General features: G+C 45.5%; 1 protein-coding gene across 1 annotated transcript in view; it reads left to right on the top strand.

Annotated features, from left to right (window-relative positions):
• The first annotated feature begins 4397 nt into the window (after positions 1-4397).
• The window catches only part of NECTIN1 (nectin cell adhesion molecule 1), a 192637-nt gene continuing 175893 nt past the window's right edge, over positions 4398-21141 (top strand). Inside the window, 1 exon segment of the mRNA XM_042474190.1 lies at positions 4398-5827. Coding sequence (XP_042330124.1) covers positions 5746-5827 — 82 coding nt within the window. The 5' untranslated portion in view covers positions 4398-5745.

Raw genomic sequence — 21141 nt, 5'->3', positions numbered from 1 at the left:
TAAAAACATTCAAAGCATTCGGCACACAAATAAAAACATCTGAAAATATACTAAATCAGTTCCTGCATCAACATGCATCTTTTTTCCTTTTGGGATTTCAGCGACAATGCATTTCCAATATCACTTTATGTCGCGCAACTACTCGCCATTTTCGCTTTATTTGCGGGATGCTTTAAATGACCTTTCATCTCTCTTTAATGCCGAAACTAGCCCCAGTGTGATAAACACTTAAGAATCTCCAATGCTACTCTATGGTCAATATCTGCCAGAAGTTGATCATATAATCATACAGTCGACCCCCGGGTTACGAAATTAATTCGTTCCGGCGCCATTTTCGTAACCCGGAAGTCTTTCGTTAGCCGAATCCCCATAGGCGCTAATGGGGGAAAAGCCGCGGCTCCGCCGCGGCTCCATTTAAAATAGCGCCGGCTTTTTTCGCAACCCGGGGAAACCTTCGTAACCCGGAAATAATTAATTAATTTTTTTTTTTCGTAACCCGGAAATTTCGTATCGCGGCGCGTTCGTATCCCGGGGTACCACTGTACTGGAGGATCGTCTACAAATGCCTAGAGAAGCAGTTTCTCTAGGAACTTCTGGTGTTCTTCAGCACAACTATATGATCGATTTCTGGCAGAGTTGTGTTGGAGGACCTAGAGGTTCCTAGAGAGAAGGTATGAATCAACATGACAAAATAATCAAATTTTGCAAAAGTCAAAGTCAAAGCCACAACTGTGCCATGCTTTCCAATGTCAGGTTTGCGGCTTTTTTGTCTTTCATGCACAGACTGACTTCTTTGTCCTATGATGAATACAGAAAGGGATTGCTGGCAAATGCTGGCATATATCACCATGAGAGATGAGCAAGTGTATGAACCCCGGAGAATACTTGCCCATAGGGAAACATTGGGGAATACTTGCCCATAGGGAAACATTGGGGAATGCTTGCCCATAGAGAATCATTGGGGAATACTTGCCCATAGGGGAAAATTGGGAAATACTTGCCCATATGGAAACATTGGGGAATAATATTTGACATTGAGAATCATTGGGGAATACTTGCCCTAGGGAAAACATTGGGGAATACTTGCCCACGGGGAACATTGGAATACTTGCCCATAGGAACCATTGGGGATAACTTGCCCATAAGAACATTGGGATACTTGCCTAAGATCTTGGGGAAATTTTGCCATGAGAATCATTGGGGAATACTTACCCTAGGGAAACATTTGGGGAATACTTGCCCATAGAGAATCATTGGGGTACTTGCCCATAGGGGAACATTGGGGATCTTGCCCTAGGGAACTTGGGGAATATTGCCATAGAGATCATTGGAATACTTGCCCATAGGGAAACTTGGGAAATACTTGCCCATAGGGAAACATTGGGGAATACTTGCCCATAGGGAACATTGGGGAATACTTGTGCCATAAGGCATTGGGGATATTTGCCCTAGAGAATCATTGGGAAATACTTGCCCTAGGGAAACATTGGGGAATACTTGCCCATAGGAAACATGGGGAATACTGCCCATGGGAAACTTGGGGAATACTTGCCATAGAGAATCATTGGGGAATACTTGCCCATAGGAAACATTGGGGAATACTTGCCCATAGGGAACATTGGGGAAAACTTGCCCATAGGGAAACTTGGGGATACTTCCCATAGAGGAAACATTGGGGAATACTTGCCCATAGAGAATCTGGGAATACTTGCCCATAGGAAACATTGGGGATCTTGCCATAGAGAATCATTGGGGAATATGCCCATAGGAACATTGGGGAATACATTGCCCATAAAGAAATCATTGGGGAATATTGCCCATAGAGAATCATTGGAGAATACTTACCATAGGGAAACATTGGGGAACTTGCCCATAGAGCATCATTGGGGAATACTTGCCCATAAAGAACATGGGGAATACTTGCCCATAAAGAATCATTGGGGAATTTTGCCCCTGGCAACATTGGATACTTGCCCATAGGGAAATACGGGTATACTGTCCATAGAGAATCATTGGGAATACTTGCCCATAGGGAAACATTGGGGATACTTGCCCATAGGGAAACATTGGGGACTATTTTTTTTTTTTATTTGCCCATAGGACATCATGGGAAATATGCCCATAGAGGAACATTGGGGATACTTGCCCATAGGGAACACTGGGTGGGAATACTTTCCCATCGAGAATCATTGGGGAATTACTTGCCCATAGGGAAACCATTGGGAATACTTGCCCATGAGAATCATTGGGGCATACTTGCCCCTGGGCATCCTGGGGAATACTCTTGCCCATAAAGATCATTGGGGAATATTTGCCATAGAGAATCATTGGAGAATACTTACCCATAGTGAAACATTGGGAATACTTGCCCATAGAGAATCATTGGGGAATACTTGCCCATAAAGAATATGGGGAATACTTGCCCATAGAGAATTCATGGGGAAATATTTGCCCATAGTGGAAACATGGGGCAATACTTGCCCATAGGAAAATACTGGGTAATACTTGTCCTAGGCATCATTGGGGAATACTTGCCCATAGGGAAACATTGGGGAATACTTGCCCATAGGAAACATTGGGAATATTGCCCATAGAGAATCATTGGGCATAATACTTGACCCATAGGGAAACATTGGGAACTTGCCCTAGGGAACCATTGGGAATACTTGCCCATAGAGAATCATTGGGGAATACTTGCCCATGGAACATGGGGAATACTGCCCATAGAAAAATTGGGGAATACTTGCCCATACATTGGGGAATACTTGCCCATAAAGAATCATTGGGGAATATTTGCCCATAGAGAATCATTGGGGAATACTTACCCATAGGGAAACATTGGGGAATACTTGCCCATAGAGAATCATTGGGGAATACTTGCCCATAAAGAATCATTGGGGAATACTTGCCCATAGAGAATCATTGGGGAATATTTGCCCATAGGGAAACATTGGGGAATACTTGCCCATAGGGAAACACTGGGTAATACTTGTCCATAGAGAATCATTGGGGAATACTTGCCCATAGGGAAACATTGGGGAATACTTGCCCATAGGGATGTGCATGGCATTAGGTCCTAATGCAGTATTGCCAGAGTGGAAATGGAGACAGAATTGGCATTTGGGTTTGTCACACATCTGCTTTAAAAGGTTACTCACCAAGAACATCAGAACAACTCACAGAAGAGACACAGGTCCCAAACACACTGCAGAAATAACCCAGTTTGAGACCACTTTAACTGCTCAGGCTCAGTGCCAGGGAATCGTGGGAACTGTAGTTTATTGTGGCACAAGAGCTCTCTGAGAGATGTTATAGATAACTCTCAATTTAACAGAGAGAAGGCTCAAAGTCTCCCCAAACGACAGTTCCCAGAATTCCCTGGCATTGAGCCATGGTGGTTAAAGTAGCCTCAGACTGAGTTATTTCTGCCATGTGTTCTGGACCACAGACACAAGGACCAGGAGCAAGTCTCCACACTGCAGGATTATAGCACTTTCAATGCGATGTGCTTCACTTGCAAGGGAGAGGAAAGGCAAGAGAGCAATAGTGAGCAAGGGATGAAAAGAAGGACAGAAAAAGGCAGAAAACGAGGAAGGCCTTGGACAAGTTACTTTTTTTTCTGGCTTGCAAGAGTCAGCTCCTGGGACTTCGAGAAAAGAAACGGAACGAAGCTCCTGAAAAGTGAAACTTTTGTTTCAATGCTGCAAAATGTTTTAATTCAGTGTTAACACTTTCTCTTGGGATGTTTTTCATTGTATCCTTCTGGTCAATTGGCAGCAGCCTGGAGTCCCGATTTTTTTTGTTATTGTTATTTTATTGGAGCGGGGGAGGGGGGGGGGGGCAGCAGAATTGGAGATGTTTCCTTATGGGTAACTAATCCCCAATGTTTCCCTATGGCCAAGGGCACAGTACTTGCCCATAGAGAAACCATACTTGCCCATAGAGAATCACTGGGGAATTGCTCTCCCATAGGGAAACATTGGGAATGACTTGTCCATAGGGAAACAGAGGGAGCATCTCCAATGTTTCCTTATGGGCAAAGACTGTCCTTTGTTTTAGTACGTCCCCCAAAGTTCAAGACAAAGCTGCTCCTGTCCCAATCCATCTCCGTTCCTTAGTTCTGTTCCAAAGGAGGGCGTTTGGGACGCTTGCCTCCTTCCTTCCCGGACACCGGGGGCTTGAGGGTGGAGGACACGTCCGGGAAAAGGAGGACAGGCATTCCATGCCCAGCCAGGAAAGGGTGAACGCCTCCCTTTTTTCCAAACCCCGCATGCGCCTCGCCATTGGCTGGCCGGGCTGTGACGTCACCGCGGGGGAGGCGTGGCCGCGGGTGGCCGAGGCGCGCGTCCGAGAGGAAGAGGGAGCGCGCGTGGGGCGGGGGCGCGCAGCGAGGAAGGAGGGCAGGAAGGCAGGCAGGCAGAGGGAGGGAAGGAGGGAAGGAAGGAAGCAGGGAAGGAAGGAAGGAGCCCTGCTGCTTCTCCTTCTCTTTCTCCTTCTGCTTCTTCTTTGCTCCTGGCTCTGCTGGGCGCGGATGCTGCAGCCCAGAGCCGCCTCTGCTTCGCAGCCTCTTGGCGAGACATGGAGCCTGGCAGCCCTGGCCCGGAGGCCCTCTGAGCAGCCCAGGGGATCCACGCGATCTCCCCTCCCCAAAGCAAGGCAGGAGGCCGGAGGACCCACCCAGCGGACCGGAGGGGGAAACCCACTCGCTCTCTAGGGCCACCCATCTAGCAGATCGGAAGGACCGGCTGGATCTCCTTTCTCTCCCCAGCAAACTGGTGGACCGACTCGCTCTCCCCTCCCATCCATCCATCCACCCAGGATCCAACCGGAAGACCAAGGGGATCACTAGCTGTCTTCCCTCCCTACCCCCAAAAAAGGAGGCAGAGGGATCTGTGTAGGAGATCGCGGGGACCGGCTGGATCTCCTTTGTCCCGCCAGCAAACTACTGGACCGACTCGATCTCCACCACCCATCTAGTAGAGCAAGGGGGATCACTCTTTCCCACCCACCCCCAAAAACAAGGAGGCAGAAGGATCCATCTAGCACAACGTGGGGACCGACTGGATCTCTTTTCTTCTAAAGGAAAGGAGGCGAGGAGCCCATCTAGCAGACCGAGGACCTGACTGGATCTCTGCTTTTTCTTCCCTGCCAAAAAGATAAAATAAAATAAAAGGGAGGCAGTGAGGATCCACTAGATCTCTCTGCCGCAAAAAAAGGAGGGAGGAGAGAGCCACCCTCGTCGCCCAGAGGCTCCGCGAGCCAGGATCGGCTGGAGAGAAAGAGAAGGAGGAGAAAGAAGGAAAGAGGAAGGAAGGAAGGAAAGGAGGGCGGGAGAGAAGAAGGAGAAGCCTCGCTTTCTTTTAGGCTTCCAGCCCTTGGAGAGAAGGCGATCCGGGATTTGGCTGCCGGAGGAGAAAGGGCACACTCTCTCAGCCTCGGGAGGCGATGCTTGGGATCCGGGATCCGGTGTGAAGCAGCCCCGAAGAGGCTCCAGGAGGGAGGTCTCTGGGCCACTTTTGGGGGGAGACACAGGACCCCTTGACCGCCAACTCCTTCCGAGGAAAACTTCTTTCGGGGGGCCTCCAGTGGATCATATACTTCCCCCCCCCCAAAAAAAAGGCATCCCTCCCCGCCTTGCATTCCTTTTGGACCGGACTCTCCTTATGCGGAGCTTGAAGTGACCGGGACCAAGCCCAGGAACTCGGTCTCTCTCTCTCGGTCTCTGAGTCTCTGCAAAGGTCTCCGATGGCTGCCTCCGGGAGGCGAGGCTGGCTGCAGGGCTGGTGGGCGGCGGGGCTCTGCTTGGCGGCCCTCGGACCCTTCCCAGGTGAGAGACAACGTCGGGAGGCGGCGGGGGGCTTGCGGGTCGGGTCGGCCACTCGCGTGTTCTCTTCCGTGGCATCAGGGCTGGGGCTTGGCTCTAGACTAGGGAACTGATCCAATCTGAGGCCACTTTAAGGTGCCCCAACAAACTCCCATTCCCAGAATTCCATAGCAGGGAGCCAGGGCAGAGAAAGGGGCCTCAACCTGGATCGCTTCCCCAGTCTAGAGCCACCCTATATCTCTCTATGACTTCTCAATGGAGCAGGATGAGATGGGGAGCAAGTCATGGAGCCAAACTGGAGACTAACTGGTTTGACTGGGCTGGAGACCGAAGGAGAAGTGGGCACCTAATTGCTATAGGGACCCAGTTGCTATAGGGCATCCATCCATCCAGAATCCCCAGGCAACCTTTTCTTTTCCAGAAACCAAGGCTGGGTGACTTTCATGGAAGCCTCTTCAAAAAGAAATTGCACCCATTCCTAGCTAGGATCCCTTGCACTTGGTCTATAGAGGGAAGGACTGGTGTAGCCACTATGGGTCTCTGTTCTGAACAAGCAGGAGCCATAATAATAATAATAATAATAATAATAATAATAATAATAATAATAGTTGGGTACTAGAGAATGTCTTGCATGTTGAACCAAATGGCTCCATCTTGTGAACAGGGGGAAAATAGGATGTGATCTTGGTGCCCTGAGCAGTGCCAGCATCTCCCCTTGCCAAGGATGGCACAGACACACACTGGCAAGTTTGCCACCTTTATGCCCCAGTGCCATGGTTGGGAGGGGATCTCGTGGGCATGGATGGGATAACAACAGATGTGATCTCCAGATCCCTCTATTACCTTTCCTTTACTACTCTCTGGAAGGACTCTCAGTGGCCCCTTTTTTGGATGCAGATGGTTGCCTCTCCAAAATCTCCTGAGCAGGTCAGGGGCCATGGTTGCCAACTCTTTCCAAGGAACAGCCGGACATTTTTCCTTGGGTTTTTGCCATCTTGGTGTTAATCCAGATTTGGGGATGGGAAGGGTGGACTTGTCAGACCATGAGATGTCATGGAGCTGAGAGATGGAGATGTCCAACCAATATGGAATCAATGATGTTAACAGAACATGCATAGTAGACTCTGAGTTCTTTGGCATTTTGGGAGGAGGGATTGGACTCTTGAATCTTGGTTCATCCTGGCATATGTGCCATCTCTGGATACATGTTACTGCTGCTTTATCTGCAATGCCAGGTGGTTTTCTAGGGGTGCAAAGACTGCTTTTTGGAGAAGAAACTCTTTGTGGGTTTGGGGGGAGGGAGATGCAACTGGAAAGATGCAGCTGCTTTTTACAGCCGATGCCTAGTGGAGGCAGAGAACTGACTTTGCCAAGGATGGTTTGTACCCAGGAACTCATGACATGGGCATCAGCTTGAGAGAATAGAGAATAAATTGTGGGAGATCCCTTCGGTTTAGAGTTGGGTCTGAAAAGGGATTGTGGTGGGCACCCATGCCATGTATCCCTTTTCGGGCTGGCTTTTTAGGACTGGCTTTTCCATGCCCATTGGAGCTGGCAGCTGGTAAAGAGGCATCCTGGTCTGGTTCTTGGCAATGGTGTTGCTGATACAGCAGGGGGCAGCCTGAATCCAGGCCCGGAGAAAGGCCCAGAAGAACCAGGACTTGGCTCAGTAGAAAGATGTTGAGGTCTCCCAAGCATAGAAGCACTAGCCAGTGACTTCCAAGGAGGGAAGAGAGAAGCAGAAGCACAGGGAGGTTCAGAGACATGATGGCAGGTTTTAACCCTATCTTGCAGCAAGAATCCAGGAGGCGTTGTGTCTATGGGGAGGAAGCAATTGTTTTGGATGCAATGGGGAAGTTTTGTTTGGAGAGTATTGCTAGTCCCTAGTATTCGCGCCAACTCAGTAGACCAGATTGTGTAGTGAAAGGGGGTGATCGGAGAATAACAGATCAATATTTACTATGGGTGGGTGGAAGGTTGCCCCAGACTGTAAACATCTCCAAAACTGAGATGAGGAATGGGGTGGATTATTCCAACTGATGTTACTTTTTTGTGGTCGGATGCATGGAAATCAGAAATTTGAGCCCTGAAATGTTGACCTGACACTTCGTGAAATCTGAGTGTGGGATGTCCCAAACCCTGGGCAGATGTCTTCCAAAAAGCTGAAAGAAGAATGAAATCTGTGTTGAATGAAATTTCCGGCTGGGCATTTCCTTTCCCTGAATATTCGTTCCTTCCCTGCAGAGCTTGGAGAACCTTTGACCCTCTGTCCGTTAATAGAGCCCAACTCCCATCATTCCCAGCCACTGGGTTTGCTGCTGAGGATGATGGGAAATGGAGTCCAATATCTTCTGAAGGGCCACCCCAACCTTGATTTACTACATGAATTAATAAAACACTTTGCACACGCAAATGCACAAACATTCCATTTTTCTTGCCTGTCTTCTCCTCTTTGCCAGGGCAAAAAAGAAACAATATTTTGCAAGCAGGCTTTCTGGGAATATTGTGTGTTTTCAAGAGCAGAAAGAATGTCATGTTTGTATTCCAGAAACATTCCTGTTCGGTTTTGTTTCTGTGAGTCGAGATTTGTCGCTGAAATGGGAGCCTTGACAGACAGACACGTTCACCAATAGCTGCACCCGAGAGAGACTTGGCATTTGAAATGTGGGTCTCTTTGACACATTTGAGTGAGTGTCTTTGCCTGTTGTTTTTTCTGTGCAAGCATGTGCAGATTTTTTAAACATGGTTCTTTCTACATGCAGACATGCACTCTAAAAATTTCAGAGGAGCAAAGCATTGAAGTACATCCAGCCTAAGCATGACATAAAATTGTTCTTGCTACAAAGCAACCCCCCCTAAAATCCCTTCTGCTGATGTTTCGTATTTGTGCAGCACCACCAATGTACATGGTGCTTGAAGAGGCACAAGAAAAATGGCGGGTTTCTGCCCCAAGGAGGTTACAGTCGAAGTACTGACAGTGTGGGAAACTGCAAGAGCCTGAAGGCTGAAAGAGGTATGAGGAACACAAAAGGATTATGAGGAAGTGTAAGAAACGTCTTCTTAGCTTTTGTTTCAGTTGTGGACAAAGGTTCAGGAGTTAAGCCAAATGCTTCATGGGGCCGTGCTATTATGGCATCAGGGTGCAGCTGCATTACAGTTAGATTCAGTGCTAATTCTGCTGTTCATTTCATAATAGGATTGGTGCCCTTTCTCAGCAGGGCCTGAATACCCTAAAGGTGCTAGATCCTGTCTGAACATGGAATCCCTGGTTTAATACTTGGATGGGGGGGTCGCCAATGAATATCAGCCTCTATTTCAGAGGACGGAAGTGTCAAAACAACCTCTGCAGATTCCTGGATTAAGAAATCCTATAAAATGTGTGGAGTCTCCATAAGACAGGTGACTTGAAGGCAGGCACACACAGATATCAGCCTTCAGCAGTAGGCACTGGCCACATTCCCAGTGCCTTTTGGAAGTCTAGATGAGAAGTTAAGGCCACATCGACTCATCATTCCTCCTCCCCCAGACTCCCATGATTAAAACCACATATTCATTGGACTTGTAATTCTAGCGTTGCATCCAGAGCTTGGGAGGCTTCTTCCACAGCGAAAATAATTAGCTGTGCTGCTCATTATCTACTTTGAAAGACAGGTTGTTAGCTTTCTCTCCTGTTGCTTTCTCTCTGGTTGTAACTCACTGTGCTACGTGCTCCTGATGTACTGTAGAATCCTGGGATGCGTAGTTTGGTGAGGCACCAGAGTAGGCTGGCAACCACACCGAACTACAAATCCCAGGATTCCATAGGAGAGAGAGGGTGCATCAACACCGTCGAAATAATGAAACTTGACTGCTAGGGCTCCATGATCCAATCCCAACAGGATTGCCTGCTGCCCCCCTAAAATGAGCTATGGGGCAGAATGTATTCTTTTATTTACACCCCACATCCCAGTCTGTGTGTGCATGCCCCCCAAAACCTTAACAGTGCTCTGGGAAGCCTCCTGGAAGTGCTAATGATGACATTCCCATTGTGTTCTGTGGATAGGAATATCTTACGTGATAGCTCTACAATTTATTGGGAAGCCGTAGTGTACCTCTTCCTAGGTTCTGTGAGGTGAACTATAATCGAATATTGCCAACAAAATCACAATTTAAGTCCCAATACATATATTTTAACTGCAACAGAGCAATGTTTGTATTAAATTTGGCACATAGTGTACCTCTTCCTAGGTTCTGTGGGGTGAACTATAATTGAATATTGCCAAAACAACCACAGTTTAAGTCCCAATACAGATATTTTAACTGCAGCAGAGCAACTTGTGTATTCAGTTTGGCACATGCACTGTCCCAAAATCTCCATGCATCCATTAAGGTGCCTGTGCAGGACTTGATTGCAGGACTGCAACATTTAAATGCCATCTTAAACAAACAAACAAACAACGGGTTGGATGCAAAATCATGACAAAAAGAATTTACCCATTTTGTTCCCTCCTACATTATTGTTGTGTACCTTCAAGTAATTTCTGACTTATGGTGACTACAAAGCAAACCTATCATAGGGTTTTCTTGGTGAGATTTGTTCAGAGAAGGTTTGCCTTCATCTTGAGTCTGAGAGAGTGTGACTTGCTCAGGGTCACCCAATGGGTTTCCATGGCCAAGCAGGGATTTGAACCCTGGTCTCCCATAGTTGTAGTCCAAAGCTCAAGCCACTACACCACACTGGCTCTGCTTTCCCTCCTAAATACATACGCTGTATAACTGAAAACATTGCTATCTTATCTTATACAACTCTTTTATTCCAGGCAGACCTTCTCTTTAGCTCTGCCAACATACTTCCAGCTCTCTCTCTCTTTATGAATGGTGGGCCAAACCAGTTACACTAGCTCTGTCAACTACTATAACTGGAGAAATCTTGGAGCACTGCAAGGCTTTTTTAGGTCTCATGCATGGCTTGGGTTTTTTTCCAGGTCAGGTTTAGGGGCAGGCCCTTGCAATGAGAAACACCACTTTTGTGTTCTCTTTCTGGGAGAAAGGAATGGTTGGGCCTTCATATTACTGCTTGAGTGTGAATGTTTGGCAGTTGTTCATAGCAAAAATAACTAATTGTAAGTAACATGCTACTTTGTACTGACTGCTTCCTAAAGTCTGGCCTTGTGTGTTACTTCCAACACAAGCACATACACCCATCCTCTTATATCAAGGAATGCATGCATGGCACTTCTGGTCAAAGAGGTCTTTGCTTTGGCAGAATCCTGTAGCCAAGAGTTGTGCCAGTTAACCACAAAAGCATGGTGGTTGGTTGTGTGTGTATACATAGTGTATTTACTTGTCAAATCATAGGTTCTGGAAATCTTGCCTAGCAAGAGGAAGAGGATCATTCAGACGATCTTGCAGTATCAATGCAGTATGACACCATTTTAAGTGCCATGGGTCCATGCAATGGAATTGTAGTTTGCTGTGGCACCAGAACTCTCTGATAGAGAAGGCTAAATGTCTCATGAAACTATAAATCCTAGCATTCCATAGTATTGAGCCATGTCAGATAAAGCGGGGTCAAACAGCATTATTCCTGCAGTGCAGATTCAGCCTATGTTGGAGCAATGGGGGATCTCAGCTTGAGTCTGGTGACTCTATGGTCAAGCATTTGGAAATGTTTTCCATCACACTGAGCCATGGCAGTGAAAGCAGTGTCAAACTACATTAATTCTTCAGTGTAGTGAGTTCTCCATATCTTTCTCTATCCCTTTTCTCTTCCTTTTCTCTCTCTTTTGCTCATATACATAACACTTGGTTGCACATCCCATCCCTGCCAGGGTTTTCTGGGGAGAATGGAGCTGCCTTCAGTCACCAGTCCAATGGAGGAGGAATTAACAGGCCCTTTTACAGCTTTTCTCTTCACCCCTTCCTCTAACATGGTTAACGTACACCAGTTCAACACGGATATATATATTTCTTTTTATGACACTCTCCGCTTCTGCTGTTTGCCTGACTCTCCTTATTACAATGTTTGCTTTCTTCCTCTTATGTGGAGATAAAAGGGATATGTTGTCATAAAAGGGGTAATAGACACCCCCCTTTAAAAACAAAGCGAAAAACCTGTTCCGCCAAATTGCCTTTAGTGCAGTCAGATGCACAGCCCTGAACGGATATGCTTCTTGCAATTGCTGTTGCAACATGCATCCTTTCCTTTCTGGAGTTTCTACCTGGTTATGTGGCCTCTTTGGATGCTTCAAGGTGCAAAGATGGAAAACGTTTGGGAAAGGAGGGTTGCAGGCATCTCTGGCACCTTCAGTGTGGGCTATGTTTTAAAAAGAGAGAGGCAGTCCTCTTATTTACCTTTCATGGGAATGGGTGCAAGGAAAGGTGTTGCATATCAGAATACACCAAGGTGTTAGGGTTGTGGAAGACAGAGATATCTCACATATGTCTAATATCTTGGCTAGCTCTGGGGCCATTTCATGCTGCACAATATGCAAGCAGGATCATTGCAAAGAATCATTCTACATTTAACTGCCTTGGCAGCATCCTGTGGGATCCTGGGAATTGCAGTTTGGAGTGGTGTACTTAGAATTCTCAGCCAGAGAGCTCTAGTGCCTCCTCAGACTGCAAACCCCAGGATGCCAGGGGTTGTTAAAATGAAACCGCAGTGCTATAGTTGTGTAGCATGAAAGGGCCTCTAGCTGTTCACACGAGTTCTGGGATTAATATCAGTTGTATACAAAGAACTAAAGCCTGAGCCTGTCAAACCAGAAAGGCATCTCTCTTTGCTGATGTTCTGTAGAAGTGTAAGCATGTTTGCTGGGAACCTATGCTCCATCTTGCTTTATCTGTTTTTTTTGTTTTTTTTGGCTAAATGGATTTCCATGTAGATATCAATCTGTTTGCTATCTTTCCATCTTCCTTGGTTACATCTGCACTGCAGAAATAATCCAGGTTGACACAACTTTAAGTGCCATGGCTCAGTGCTATGGAATTATAGTTTGCTGTGGCACCAAAGCTCTCTGACAGAGAAGACTAAATGTCTCACAAAACTACAATTCCCAGAATTCCATAGCATTGCGTCATGCCAGTTAATGTGGTGTCAAACTGGATTATTTCTGGCGGTGCGGATGCAGCTCTTGTGAACCACTTGCTAGCATAGCTAGTGATGGGGGATGCTGGGAGCTGAAGTCCTGGAATATCTGGAGCCATCCTAACTGTGTAATGTGGTTGTGTATTGCACAAAATGAAAATGACTGCATGAAGAGGTCCTTTGTCTCAAAGAGATGCCAAGACTGGCTTCCATGGAAAGAGTTTGTTTAAGAATTTGCATGCCACTTCTGGATCTGCAAAAGTTGTTTGCAACCAGTGAAAAACACTACCACCACCACAAACTGTAAGTGCTTTAAACCATTTAAGAAACATCATAAAAACCTATATACTGGTCATAAATTAGTCCAGAAAAAACACCTTAAAAAAGAAAAACAATAAAGCAGCTGAATGTCAAGAAATGTAGTAATTAAGAGCCATAAAATGGCAGAAGTGAAGCTGAAGAATCTCATGGCAGATCTGGATAAAATGTTTTTCATTTGGGCGTTGCGATGAGGTTACTTTAGGCCACCCTGTCATACGTTTTGTAAGTGGGCTTCTCCATAGCTTGGAAAGGTAACTTTACTTTTGGATTAATTCAAAGATATAGCTGTGTTAGTACTGTAGAATCAGTATGTAGAGAGATCTTGTAGCACCTTGGAGACTAACTGAAATGCAGAAGTTGGTAGCATGAGCTTTTGTAGACTTCAGTCTATTTCCTCAGATGCATTTAATTTTGGTTGATAACACCCAGAATCCTGCATTCACAGCAAGATTCTGGGAATTGTCATCCTCTTCCTCCCAACATCTACTTCTCCAAGCTCCTGGTTGCCCATTCCTCTTTTCATATGAGAAGGTAGAAGGATCTATGGGAGGGCTTTAGAGCCAGAGTGACTGCTGAGGTGTGCCATTTTGTGTCACATCAGTGGACTCTCTCCTAGCTGGGACTTTGTTGGGGTGGTGTGCCTTCAAGTTGTTTCCGACTTACGGCGCCCCTAAGGTGTAAGGTAAAAATCAAGAGATTGTCTTGGCAAGATTTGTAGGCAAAAAGAGGTTTGCCATTGCCTTCCTCTGAGGCTGAGAGCATGTGACTTGCCCAAGGTCACCCAATGGGTTTCATGGCCGAGCTGGGAATCGAACCCTGGTCTCCAGGGTCATAGTCCAACACTTAAAATGCTATGTCTTGCTGGCTATCTAAGAGATCTGAAATCCTAGGGGGGGGAACCTCCAAAATTCAGCAAAAAAAGTCTCCCCTCCAAAGCCTATTCTTCTAGAAAATCAGGGGGAAATATGTTGCGGTATATTTTCTGTTAAAATGATGTATAACATATTTAAGGCATATTGTTTATATACTTACTCTGTCCCCACGTTATTTCTAAAAACGGTTTTTCTGAAAATGTCCTTTTTAAAAATAGGAAAACAGAGTCCTCCCTACCAACTCCCATGGCTCTGAAATTTCCAGAAAGTTTAGCTCAGTAGGTGAAATGTTTTCTCTGCCATCTGGGTGGGCGATTCGGCTGGATCCGTCATCTCCTTGCTTCAGAGGTTGGGTTTGTTCCTCCGCCGGGTGTGAGATCTGCTGAGTGAGGGAAATGGGGTTTCAACATTGTGTCTACATGCCGGACTGGTGCAACAGTTAACCTTGATCTTGGAAGGATTGAGTCTAAATGCCCAACCCTGCCAAGAACCTGGGGAAATAGACTTTCTTTCTATGCTGCTTGAGTTTCGCATTGGTCAAAACAGGAACACTTAGAGTCCTTGCCAATAGTTGTTGTTTTTTGCTGCTGACATAAAGGGCACAAGGAAAATTGTCACCTTTTCTGTGCCCTGGGAAAAAGGCTGGGTGATGAGTCTTAAATCAACATGCTTTCAAATCCTTGGACAAACTGTAAGTGATCATAATAGGTGGTTCGTTTCTTGAGGGATGGAAAGATGGACTGAGGTACAGCCCTTCCTGAAGGCTGTGGCTGTGAATTTTAAGCATAGAGACTGGCTTTGCTTCTTCTTTGGTATGAAACAGGCACTTTGCACATCCTCAGGGGCACTCACTTGGATGGGATTATTTCTCATGTTGCAGGATGAGCTGTGAGAGCTGACAGAAGTCCCGGGGCCCGCCCCCATCTGGGATTAAACTCTAATGGCTGTGAGTCAGTGGTCAAGCCATGCTAAACACGGTGGCATTGGAGGAGGAGGAGGAGGAGGAAGAGGAGGATGCAGTTTTAGGTGCAGCATGAAGGAGGTGCTGGGAGCTTTTAGCACTGAGCTTCCTTGAAAGGTAACAAGTCTTCCTACAAGTACTACTAGGAGACTTTTAATGTAGTGGCATAAGTCAAAGACAGCTCCCTGTTCCAAAGGAGATCCAATATAAACACTAACAAAATAAATATATGACCTCAGGATTTGGTGGGTTCTTCTTCACTGGAGGTATTTAAGCAGAGGCAGGATGACCATTTGTCCACGATGCTGTGGAATGAGCAAAGACACTATGTCATTTATGGGGCCACCATATATTGACAGGCAACTTGAAGGTGTACACTATGGTGCATGTGGTTAGCCATCCATGGAACATCTTTCCTGGTGCAAGGACCATTGGATCCCAGCACTGGCAAGCTAGGTGGAGCCAAGTTCCTCCATCCCAGGTTTCACTACCCCCAGAGTTTTATGTTGGCACTGCTCCTGCGTGAAACTTCTTGCACCCAAGCTGAGTCAGACGAGGAACCAGAAGAGCCTGCTCCAAAATGACCTTCTTTCCCAGGCCTGTTTTAGCCAGTGGCACCTTGCCTCCTGTCTGCCAACTTCCCTCCTTCCCCTTTTTTCCCTGGCTGCCATGATTAACAGGAGCTGTGTAATAAGTCCAATAGTGCCCCATGGGGTGTGGCATACAAACCCAGATAGCGAGAGGAGATAAGCCGGGAGAGTTTGCCGAGAAGGCCCAGGAGGGAACAGACATTGGCTGTGCTTCAGTGAAACAGCTGTAGCCCGAGGCAAGAAGAGACTCAGCTCCACAGTGCTGTGTCATCAAGATTGTTCTGCTTCGCATGGGTGTGCCACTGTGGGTGGGTTAGGCCTCGGATGAAGGATGAGATGGGAGAGGGTGGTGGTAGTGGTGAGACAAAATGGGACCCATCGGATGGCAGGGAATGCAGCAATCGCCTGGGGGAGAAGGCCGCAAAATGTAGGAACTGACTCTTCCAAAATATCATAGGCATCACATGTTGGCCGAGATGTTGTCAGAAGAGAATTCGGTCCTCTCGTTTGGGCGCATTGTTTGAGGAATGTTGTGGGAAGCTCCAAGTGGTTCTGGCCAAGCTGATGAGATTTCTCATGGAAATTTGGGAAGGGGAAAATAAGAGAGCAAAAACAGGCAAACATCCAATGAGATCCATAAGAGAAAAGGGAGGTTTCAAGCTAGATGATGGTCTTTATTGGCTGAAGTAAAACCAATGAACACCATCTTCCAGGATCTTGAGATGTGGTTTTCTTTTCCCCTGTGGTTTCCATGAAGGTTTTCTGCATCCTTGTTGGCGGTGCTATCTATACCTGGTACCCACCAGATGTTTTGAACTTTAACTCTCAAACTCCTTGTCCATTGGCTATCCTGGCTGGAGCTTCTGGGAGTTGAGTTCCAAAATACCTGGAGGACCAGTGTTTGAGAACCACAAAGAACCTCTGTATATTTCAACTCTCCAGCCAACATGGTTGATGATCCGAGGTTCTGTGGGTTGAAGTTCCACATTTGGAGGATACCAGGTTGGGGGAAGCCCATTTTACACTGGCTAGTAGACGTTCTCCAAGTCTTTCCCGGCCCTGTCTGGAAATGCCAAAGGTTGAACCTGCAACCTGTGCTCTGTCCCTGAAATCCTGATCAAACCTGTCCTTCTGTGCATCTCCCAGGTTAGGCTCTTCACAGACCAAGACTGATTTATCAGCATGATTTGAGTGTGAGATTGGATCAAAAGAGTCCTGGATTCAGCTTGGCATGGAGCCATGTAACTCATTTTGGTGACCTTGGGCCAGTCATTTTCTCTCCACCTTCTCTACTTCACTGGGTTATTGTGAAGATAAAATGGGGTGGGAAGAAGAGAAAAGCAGGCTAGAACTACAAGTAACAAAGAAAATGGGTGAGCAACATGGCCTGAGGTTCATGCCGCAGGATGTCTTGCAGAATGGCAATGGATGTGCTTATGTCTCAAACACTAATTCATTGGTATTTGCATCAAAAACCTCTGTTAGGTGGGCTTGTAGGATAATGCTGAGAGATACAAAGCATAATACTATTATTAATTGGATTTATCTTCCACTTTTTCTCTTAGGCATTCAGGATGAATAACAGTTTGCTAAAATACAGTTAAAAACCAAAGATTATGAATGTCTAAAATGAGACAATACAAATGTCTGCAAAAATACAGTAAATACAAAATGATATAGCATCAGTATATATATGAAAACCTCTAAGAAACCACAGATGCTTATTTCCTGGGAGTTTGTATAAATAGGTATGTGTTTGACTTCTTCCTGACAAGCAAAAGTGAGGAGAGCAACACATTTTCGAACAGCGGACATTCCAAAATTTGGGAAAGTTGGGTGCCGCTGCTGACAAAGCTCTGCTAGGTATGGTAGCCCTGGAGGTTATGTTGGGGTCCCACAAGCCTGGGATGCTTTATTTTATTTCCCTATCTTTAAAGTGATGTGCTGCTCTTCCACCTCAGTGGTGCTCGGAGCAATCTGAGTTTGAGAATAAAAGTGCAACAGCGTCACAAAAGAAAAAAGCCTACAGCATCAAAACCAATTTTAATAACCTTCAAGTCAATGTGATTTAAAATGGAGATAGTAAGAACAGGAGCTATCAAACCTGTAGCTTCCCCTGTCTGTTCCACCAACCAAATAGAAACAATAATACAGATTGACACCACTTTAACTGCCATGGCTCAATGCTATGTTGTTCTGGGGTACCTAGTTTTGTGAGACATTCAACTTTCTCTGGTGGCTCAACAGACTACAAATCCCAGGATTCCATAGCACTGAGCCATAACAATACGGTGTCAAACTGCATTATTTCTGCAGGGAAGATTAGGCCCACGTTGTAATGTTTAAGATAAAACAAACATTTTGAGAATCAAATGTGCAATTCCAGCCATGCTGGGATCTATCTATCTATCTATCTATCTATCTATCTATCTATCTATCTGTTTTTTCTTAGTAGTCCATGTGGCCCTCCAGAGAGTCCAGGGACATAGAACTAGCCCCCAGACTTGCCATAGTTGCCCACCTTGGCTATATAAAAGTGCATGTCCTTTTGCAGAACAAAGAAAGAAGTCTTTGCCCCTTAGAGTTTATCTTGTGAATTGCAAGCAGACCAGGAAAAGGTTTAGTGTTGGCTTCTTTTCCAGGTACCAGTGACTGTGGGTGAAGCCAGCAGATCTGGTTTCTCGGTCTTGCAGGCGCCTCACACCTGGCGTTTACTGTTTGCATCCCCCTCCCTCAGCCATGTTTGTTTATGGGGCTGTGTGTGCTTCTTGTGTGCATCTGTGTGTCTCTGCTTTTACATCTGTTTGCTGTTCCGCATGAGGCAAAACGAGATCCATTAGAGCGAGGGGGAATGGCGGAAACACAGCAAGAGGCGCGCTAACTTTCTAATTAAATAATAGGGGAGTGAAAACGGCTCACTTACTCAACCGCATTAGCTGGGATTTGCAGAGCATGGGCATGTTGCTGGTTGATGCTGCCACCCAGGCCTCTGGTTCTGTGCTGAGTGCAGAAAAGGGATGGAAAGAATATATGAATATATGTGGGAAATGGTTGGAAAATATGTTTCTTGAGTGTATGGAAACCCTGACAATTAGAATCCTGGACTGATGAGAATCTTGACAGGTCAGAACTTATTTTGTGCAAAAGTCACACATGGTTGGTTCGTTTGCACAGAACACTGCTTTTTCTACACTGGAATCAACATTTCTGTGCACAAAATAGTGTTGTTGTTTTTGCTGTGTCCCTTCAAGTCATTTCCAACTTAAGGCAAACCTATCCTGGAGTTTTCTTGGCAAGATTTGGTTAGAAGAGATTTGCCATTGCCTTCCCCTGAGGCTGTAACTTACCTAAGGTCAACCAAAGGATCTCATAGCCAAGCGGAGAATCAAATCCTGGTCTCCAGAATCCAGCATCCAAACCGCTACGCCACGCTGGCATAGAGAATAACGAAAATCTATTGGGAGTGTTTTGATGGCAAAAATAATATCTCCATCAAAATGCTCACAGTAGATTTCTATTCATCATGAGACCATCTCTTAGGGCTAGTCAATGTGTAAGTGCATTATGTGCATTGCTGAGGATTTTTGCATATTTGCATCAACAGTTAGTTGTCTTCACTGTCCTGAGCAAATTCTCATCATGAAGATTAGCTCTTACTCTAGTAATTCTCAACCTTTGGTCCTCCAGGTTTTCTGGACTTCAGCTTCAGTCAGCATAGTCAAGAGTTTGGGTTTTTGAGAGCTGAACCTCAAAATATTAGGAAGACCAGAGGTTGAGAGCCACTATCCATGTTCACTAGTGAGCCATCAGATAAATCTCCTGGGTTATTAGCCAGTAATCCACCTAATAAAGGAGTCATTGCCAAACAGCTGTAATAATACAAGGCACCATTACAAGATTCTCTAATGTCATCCCACGCTGGGAATGTAATTCTTCACTAATTTTCTTCTTGAAGGAAGAAGCAATTTTAGCCATTTTCTTCCCACTGCCAGTAAGTCTTTGAAAACCACGCCATTTTTTGAAGACTATTCGCAGTTCAGAACTTATTATGCACAAAATTCACATGTGGCTGTTTTGTATAGAAAGTAGCATTTTCTGTGTAGAACATAACATTTTCTGCATTGGTGATCAATGTGGTGACAGATGTCGCAGCCAGATCGCCCTCACATCAGTTTCTTGTACCAAAAACAAATATGCATCTGAGGAAGTAGGCTCAAGTCTATGAAAGCTTCTGCTACCAGGGACGTACCGGGGGGGGGGGTCCTTGGGATCCGGACCCTCCCTTCCATTAGAAAAATGAATGGTGCGTGTTTCTGCGCTGCTGCGCCCAAGCTCCATTATAATGGTGGCACTTAGCCTGGACCCCCCCTTCCTAAAATCCTGGCTATGTCCCTGCTGCTACCAACTTCTTTCTTTCAGTTAGTCTCAAAGCTGCTACGAGATCCCTTTGCATATTGATTTTTCAGACTAACACTGCTATACCTTGGAACTAAAAAAAAAAACCCAGTTGTGAATTTTGCAAAGATTTAAGTACTGAACTGGGGAGTCTTTAAAAATTGCACAGTTGTCAAAAAACTTTCTCACAGTGAGAAGAAAATGGATTCAATTACCAATTTAAGAATGAATTAGCGAAGAATTACACCCCAGAGCAGGATTTGCATTTCAGGAAGCATTATCCGAGACTGTCTTGCTTCTCTTTATTTAGGTAATGTCCAAGATACAACCAAGTAAGTTTTTCTCTCTAGCTGGACACACATGGTGTTTTTTTTTTAAAAGAATGCCTAAAATGACTTGTAAATAGAACAGACTATTGTTGGAAGAACTTGTGCACCATAACAGTTGGTGTATTTATAAGTGTACCTGCACCACCTAGTTATAGCACTATGATAGCACTTTAACTGCTGTGGGTCCATCCTAAGAAATCCTGGAATCTGTAGTTCAGTGAGAGATTTAGATTTCTCTGCTAGTGTGCTCTGGTTCGCTCCCCTGCACTACAGCACCAGAGCAACCTAGCAGAGAATTTGGAGTCGCTTACTGAACTATAAATCCCAGGATGCCATAGGTTGGAGACATGATTATGAAAGGGGTATCCGGATGCTATAACTGCGTAGTGAAAGCACTGTCCCACTTGTACGCACAGAAGGCACCAAATCTAGATTAGTCGCCGTGTTGGATCTTGGCAGAGCTTGGAAATATTAGCATTCATGTAAGCACCTTGCCATTAATTGCCTTAAAAATGTTAAGATGCTAAACAATTTCTCCCCAAAATTCATTTTGTTATGTTAGTTAGTTAACATGCTCATCGGGTTTTTTTAAAAAAAGATGAAACTATTAAAATTACTTTAAAAATCTCTGCCCGCAATTGTCAACCTCTTCAAGAATTGCCCCCCTCTCCTGAAATTAGCAGGAGCTTGCTATAACATGAAACATTAATTCTGACTCAAAAGATTTGAGGTCATTGGCATTCAACAATGAAATTAACCATTTTCAACATTTTTTTAAAA

This window comes from Sceloporus undulatus, chromosome 6, assembly GCF_019175285.1.
Source record: "Sceloporus undulatus isolate JIND9_A2432 ecotype Alabama chromosome 6, SceUnd_v1.1, whole genome shotgun sequence".
In the NCBI taxonomy this organism is placed as follows: domain Eukaryota; kingdom Metazoa; phylum Chordata; class Lepidosauria; order Squamata; family Phrynosomatidae; genus Sceloporus; species Sceloporus undulatus.
This window is presented reverse-complemented; position numbering and strand designations above follow the sequence as displayed.